Source organism: Triticum dicoccoides, chromosome 6B (genome assembly GCF_002162155.2).
Source record: "Triticum dicoccoides isolate Atlit2015 ecotype Zavitan chromosome 6B, WEW_v2.0, whole genome shotgun sequence".
NCBI lineage: Eukaryota > Viridiplantae > Streptophyta > Magnoliopsida > Poales > Poaceae > Triticum > Triticum dicoccoides.
The window spans coordinates 187,345,586-187,353,162 of record NC_041391.1 but is presented as its reverse complement, the minus strand read 5'-3'; the positions used below and the strand labels follow the sequence as shown (position 1 = coordinate 187,353,162).

Below are 7,577 nucleotides of genomic sequence, written 5' to 3'. Positions count from 1 at the left end.
CTCTCCTCCTCCTCCTCTCCCATGGTGCTTGGCGAAGCCCTGCTGGATTGCCACGCTCCTCCATCACCACCACGCCGTTGTGCTGCTGCTGGATGGAGTCTTCCTCAACCTCTCCCTCTCTCCTTGCTGGATCAAGGCGTGGGAGACGTCACCGGGTTGTACGTGTGTTGAACGCGGAGGTGCCGTGCGTTCGGCACTTGATCATCGGTGATTTGAATCACGACGAGTACGACTCCATCAACCCCGTTCACTTGAACGCTTCCGCTTAGCGATCTACAAGGGTATGTAGATGCACTCTCCTTTCTACTCGTTGCTGGTCTCTCCATAGATAGATCTTGGTGATACGTAGGAAAATTTTTGAATTTCTGCTACGTTCCCCAACACTCCCATCTAGGGAGAAGGTCAAGGAAGAAGAAGAAGAAGAATAAGAAGAAGAAGAAGAAGAAGAAGAAGAGGGGCTCTCTCCCCCTTGCTTCCAGTGGCGTCGGAACGCCGCTGGGGGCCATCATCATCACCACGATCTACACCAACACATCCATCATATTCACCAACATCTCCATCACCTTCCCCCATCTATATTCAGCAGTCCACTCTCCCGCAACCCGCTGTACCCTCTACTTGAACGTGGTGCTTTATGCTTCATATTATTATCCAATGATGTGTTGCCATCCTATGATGTCTGAGTAGATTTTCGTTGTCCTACAGGTGACTTATGAATTGCTATGATTGGTTTAATTTGCTTGGTTATGTTGTTGTCCTATTGTGCCCTCCGTATCGCGCAAGCGTGAGGGATTCCCGTTGTAGGGTGTTGCAATACGTTCATGATTCGCTTACAGTGGGTTGCTTGAGTGATAGAAGCATAAACCCGAGTAAGGGGGTTGTGGAGTATGGGATAAAGGGGACTTGATGCTTTAATGTTATAGTTGAGTTTTACCTTAATGATCTTTAGTACTCCCTCCGTAAACTAATATAAGAGCGTTTAGAATACTAAAGTAGTGATCTAAACGCTCTTATATTAGTTTACAGAGGGAGTAGTTGCGGATGCTTGCTAGAGTTCCAACATAAGTGCATATGATCCAAGAAGAGAAAGTATGTTAGCTTATGCCTCTCTCACATAAAACTTTCTATCGGTCTAGTAAAGTAATCAATTGCTTAGGGGCAATTTCACAACTCCTACCACCACTTTTCCACACTCGCTATATTTACTTTATTGCTTCTTTATCTAAACAACCCCTGCTTTTTATTTACGTGCTCTTTATTATCTTGCAAACCTATCCTATCACACCTACAAAGTACTTCTAGTTTCATACTTGTTCTAGGTAAAGCGAACACTAAGCGTGCGTAGAGTCGTATCAGTGGCAGATAGGACTTAGAGAATATTTGTTCTACCTTTAGCTCCTCGTTGGGTTCGACACTCTTACTTATCGAAAGATGCTACAATTATCCCCTACACTTGTGGGTTATCAAGGTGCTAGACAAGTCTTTCACAGTTTGGTGCAGATCACGGTGTGCAAAGGAGATAAGGTACTTTTCTGGAGAGATAGATGGATCCACGACTTCTCCGTTAGATATTGCGCCCACGCTGGTGGCCGGAGTGGAAACGAGGATCATGAACTCCCGTATGGTTGCTCAGGCCTTGGAAGATGAGAGATGGGCACTCGATGTTCAACCACAGACTTCTTTTGGGGCACTGCTACAAACAGTCCATCTGAGGCATGCAGTCGCCACAGTTCAAAGAGATGTGCATATGGAGGACATCTTTGCTTGGCCACATGACCCTTCGGGTATGTATACGGCGAGATCCACCTACGCCAAACTCAACCAGGGCGCGATCAGGTCACCTACTGCTACTGCGATTTGGCGTAGCTGGGCACCGTTAAAATGCAAGATCTTTGCATGGCTCGCTATGCAACACCGGCTTTGGACATCCGACAGACGGGCACGATATGGACTGCAGGGCAACACCTCGCCATGCTACATATGCTTGCAGGAGGAGGATACAATTGAGCACATTGTGGTGCAGTATGTTTACGCTCGTCAGGTGTGGCACACGTGCTTTGACTCCCTACAAATTAATGTCCTTCCTCCCAATAGCACGGACACACTTGTCGAGTGGTGGCTTAGGGCTCGCTCTGGTTTCCAAGGGAAGCACAAGCGAGGCTTTGACTCGACCATCATCGGCGCGGCTTGGATGTTGTGGAAGCAAAGGAACGCCAAGGTGTTCAATCGACCGGAGCAAGTTAAAGACTATAGTGAACTAGCTAGAGCCATCCTTGAGGAAATCCACGAGTGGTATAATGCAGGTGTGGGTGCGGGTGGATTAGATCATTTTGTGAGAGATCACACTTGATTTTCTTGTAGGTGGGTGTGAGTGGGTGCTCGGGCAATGGATGTTCGCATCGATCGCACAAATCTTGTAAACTATTTTTCTCCCTTCTATAAAGATACGGTACGCTATTGGCGTACTCTTGAAAAAAAACTTGTGAGGATAGCGAGGGTGGTGAACCGGCGGTGTTATGGTGGAAGTTGGTGGTGCTTGTGCCCGGAGCAATTTTTGGGGGAAAGAAGAAGGGCTCAATGATGTCGGGAGGAGGACGAAGCGAATAGGAGGAAGATCCGGTACGGGAGATTCGAAACGGATCGCTGCGCGCCGCTTAGCACTGTCCAGCAAAAATTCAAATCAACATTCATAACATAGCTTGGGATACTTGGGTACTTTTTTTTATGGAAAGCCTTGCATTTTGTTGCATTGCATCGTTCAAAATGGATGCAATATGGATACACCTTGGCAAGACAAGTGCACAATTTCTTGACCCGACACCATAATCATTATGTGTCTTTACTTGTTTAACGTGGGAATTATGAGCGGGCATATAGAATGCTTCGGCTTTGTTTGACCGAATCCAAGGTAGCGCCGAGCTGAAATTATAAAACAGCAACACGTCTCATTCACATTGGTTTAATCTCACTTTTTTTTAAAAAGTCCGGCGACTGCCGGCGCTTCATTGATTAAGCTTATTATTGTTGCATTGGTCTATGCTGCCAAGTGCCAACAGATGGCAATCACTAGCCGCTAGTTGCTAAGTTTGCACAATATAGTTAGTTGAGCTGTCCACAATACCAATGATTCAACACTAGTGCATCGGTGGGTCCAAAGTGGAGTACATTTGCAGCTTCCTGCCGCAATCAAAGTGATGCCGTGTGCATATATGTCCTGCTCTACAAAATACTCTTATATGTTCCTTAATAAACAGAAAGTTCAGTCAAACAATTCACGCATGCCCTGGTCCTGCCAATTTTGTATTTCTTGTGAGAGATACAAAAATATACTGAACTTTGGAGAGATAGGAGTAATACAATTGTAATATGATGTCTGGTGGTTTTGGGGAGAGCAAAAATCTAAGATGTAAAAGTGCAATTTTAGGAAATAACACTTGTCCCTTGTCAGTGCCTATAAAAAAGAAAGCAACAAGGGAAACAAAGGAGATTTTGGCAACGGGAACATGCACCATTCCTCATTTCCTCCATGTAAGGATGCAAGTAAACCCACAAACTAACCCGTTTAGTGTGCAAGTTACGAGTGAGTCCTAGCCGTTGAGTTGTTTGATACTTGTGGTACATACTAACCTCCCGCATTTTGCAGGATTGAGGGGACCCGCTCTTGCATCCCTACCTCAATGCCTAAAGCTCAAAAAAAAATCCATGTGACAAAATATCGTATAAGAACAACTAAGAAATCACTAGAGCTCTATCCGTTTATTAGTATAAGATGTTTTGGATATTTTAATATAGACTGCATACATACTGAAATGACTGAACAAACATTCTAAAACTTGTCTACATACATCGATTTAGAAAAAAAGTTAGAATGTCCTATAATAGTTAACGGAGGGGGTATTTTTTCGTGCAGGTATGCCAACTTGCATTGTTCGTTACTTACAGGTGGTCCCGTGTAAACTCACTCATCCCGGCTAATCATCCATGAATGTATATAAAAAATGATCAATATAATATATTTGAAAAGTGTCCATTCGTAAGTATGAATTCGTCTGCTCTAGTGTATGCCAAGTGTGTTCCTTCGCAATAAAAAAATGTGTTCATTTGCCATCACAAACTATGAAAAAGTATAAACCCGTCAAGTCAAAATTAGCTCACTAAGTTGCACCACACAGGGGTGCCACCGGAGCTGCCTCCGGAGAAACAGGATCGTAGCGAGGCCGAAAGAAAGCGACAACGGGTTCCCTTTGCGAGCCGCCGGCGCCACAGCTGGTTCCCTCTCCCTCCGCCGGCCGCTCCGGTGGCGAGAGGGAGGGGAACCTTAGATCTGTGTGTCGGATGGGTTCTCAGTAGGGTTAGGATTGAGGGAGTTGCTGCCAAGGCCGTTGCGGCAGCGTCGCATTCGAATTAGTTTCTTCGGACTCCATTTACAGTCAGGCCCTTGCCTTGGTCTAGGAGCCAGCGGGGTAAGGGACCCCCGGACCTCGTCGAGGTTGCGGGCTATGGTGTCTGGGGGTCGACCGACACTGGCTTGGTTGGTCCTCGGATGGGTGGTGATTGTGTGGAGACAAAGATTCTTCTTCCTCATCGTCGGTATGATTTCCTATTGCGTTTCTTCCTCCTTTGTGTTGTTGCTGGAGGGATATCCTGCTTTGCCCGGGCAGTTGGCCCGACCGGGGCGCCGGAACCGGATCCTAGTTCTCTTCCATCTGGAAGGAGCACATACATCGATACTCAAAGCCACATATGGCGAAGGCTGGTGCAGGCGTGTTGGATGCATATGTGTGTCCTTATCTATGCGGCGCGGGAGTGAAGAAAAGGGGGAGTAGTGTGGCGGCGATTATGGTTAAAGATGATGGCCTGCTTAAATCTGGTTGCAGATGCTTGTATTGCAGGGGTCTTCTCGCAAGGTTTAGGGACGATGACACAGAGCTTCGAAAATCTTCATGTTTTACTGGTTGTATTAGGGTGCTTTTTGTTATTCTGATTATTGTGCGTGTGTTAGGGTGTGCTTGTATGGATCAAGGACTTTGTATTATTTTGTGATTTGAATACACACATACTTTCTGAAACAAATCAAAATTAGCTCTAGGTCTGGAAAAAAAGCTCGACGCTCGCGAGCTAAACAAGTAGCTCGTGACTCGGCTCGAATCGACTCGAACTCGAAGAATAACGAGTCGAGCCGAGCTTTAATTTAAGATCGTTTATAGACCAAGTTAAACGAGTCAATCTCACGAGTACTCGTGTAACTCGTTAGGCTCGATATAATAGATCAGCCACTCCCAATACAAAGAAAGATCAGCCACTAAACAACCTACATCCCAGACGCACAACCCAAGGCCGAGCAGTTGAAGGCCTAGCCTCCTAGGAGACTCATGCGTTACAAGAAAATTACAATTGTTTAGTGATATATATGTTTAATATATACATAATCATTTTATCATATTTGAGGGCTTTATGTTTATATCTTAAACGAGCTTAACAAGCTAAACGAGCCAGCTCGCGAGTTATACGAGTCGAGCCAATCTTGGGTTTGAGCTCGTTATAGTAACGAGTCGAGTCGAGCTAGCTCGTTAACGAATTCCAGCCCTAATTAGCTCAGTGGAATTTTATTTCTAGGAGTGGAACACAATGACGCGTTAATTAGCATAGCATTTTGTTGTAGAGTTATTAATTAACATCAATAGAGAGTACTCAACTTACGATCATCACTCCTACACAGACCAGACCAGCGCGCCATACTTGTCAGCGACACGGACGAAGCGTCCATTTAACGGCGTGAGCGGGTGGCTAACGGCCATCAACCCCGCCCGGGGTAGACGGCCGTCCTCTCTCGAACCCTCCGCGGCCGTCGGGTCCTTCGCGGAGATCGCGTGGCGGAGACGAGCACCAGACGTACCCCGTCCAACAGACGGAACCGTGACGGCACGGGATTCTTCCCCCACCCGGCCCGTCACCAACCGGCATAAATACCCACCCCTCCCAGCCTCCAATCCTCACAACAGCTCCCAGGAGCGGAACCAACAAATCCCCAACCAATCTCGTCTCCGATCGACTCCAGGCTCGTCGAATCCCCACCGCCTCAAGGTACGGCGATTCCTTCCCCTCTCCCCGTATCGTCTAGATCTACGTTTCCGTAGTGCTCTCGTTGGACGTGTGGTACTGTGGAATTTGGCTCCGATCTGTTGTTAGATCGGTGAAGATTTAGCGAATTCGTAGGGATTTCGCGTATTGAATGGGTTGATCAGGATGAATTCCTTGATGACATGTGGTCCCGTTTGTTAATCTATGCATGTTTATGTACTAGTTCGTCTTCCTGCTTGATAGATTCGCCCAAGTAGCTTTTATACCATATAAAATTATCTCTAGACGCGTCTACTGCCTGATCTGTAGGCCTAAGATTGTAGATTGGTTTGACCCGAAGATAGGTTTCGTTCTGATAGCATGCCCAACAACTATATGCAAATCCGTGAGAAAATTGATAGTCTAGATGTGCATGAACCTATTTGCTCGCTGGTATCTCTTTGATGAAGAAAATATGTCTGTTTGAGTCTCTGGCTTGGTGTATAAGCTTATATATCTGCGTTGGTAGATTGGTTAAGCTTTAGTGAATTCGTAGGGATTTTCTGTTTATTTCCTATTTTTTACTTTAGGGTTAATATCCGTCTTCCACATGAGTTCGTGATGCCGTATGGTCTCATATGTTAATCTATGCATGTTTTATCTATTATTACATTTCCGCTCTGGCTTGGTAAATCTTTATGATCCTAAATAGTAGCTGCCTGATCTATTGCTTTTTATCTGATTGCTGTTGTACCAAGATCGTCCTAATAGGCATAGGATTGTAGATGTTTTTCTCCTGAAGCTTGTGGAATCATTGAGTTAGCAAATACATGTAGATTAGTGTCAGATGTGCTTGATTTGTTACCCTGAAGCTATCTTAGATAATGTAAGCATGTCTGGCTGCTATGTTGAATCATTAGATTAATGAAATCTGTAGACATTTGTGTTACATACGCTTGGCCCTATGATCTTTAATATCTTTATTAATGAAAAAAATATGCTGCTGCTGTAGAAGCTTGTCCATGCATTTCTGTTTGTTGTTCCATCATTGTGAGCTTGTCCATGCATTTGTGTTTCTTGTTCCATCATTGTGAGCTTGTCCATGCATTAGTATTTGTTGTTCCATCATTGTGAGTTTGCCTGGTCTGCTTCTTTATTCTTACCATCACCCTTGAGGTTCTTCTTTATTTCTTGTCCATGCGATTCTTCTTTGCAGATGCAGATCTTTGTGAAAACACTGACAGGCAAGACCATCACCCTTGAGGTTGAGTCGTCTGACACCATCGACAATGTCAAGGCCAAGATCCAGGACAAGGAGGGCATTCCTCCGGACCAGCAGCGTCTCATCTTCGCTGGCAAGCAGCTGGAGGATGGCCGTACCCTCGCTGACTACAACATCCAGAAGGAGTCCACCCTCCACCTTGTCCTGCGTCTGCGTGGTGGCATGCAGATATTCGTGAAGACCCTCACTGGCAAGACCATCACCCTGGAGGTCGAGAGCTCCGACACCATTGACA

At 45.6% G+C, this 7,577-nt stretch overlaps 1 protein-coding gene across 1 annotated transcript in view; it reads left to right on the top strand.

Moving 5' to 3' along the window:
• Positions 1–5,932: 5,932 nt before the first annotated feature.
• LOC119326217 (polyubiquitin-like) overlaps positions 5,933–7,577 on the top strand; it is a 2,390-nt gene continuing 745 nt past the window's right edge. The window contains exons 1-2 of the mRNA XM_037599910.1: positions 5,933–6,084; positions 7,277–7,552. Coding sequence (XP_037455807.1) covers positions 7,277–7,552 — 276 coding nt within the window. The 5' untranslated portion in view covers positions 5,933–6,084. The remainder of the gene's footprint in view (positions 6,085–7,276; positions 7,553–7,577) is intronic.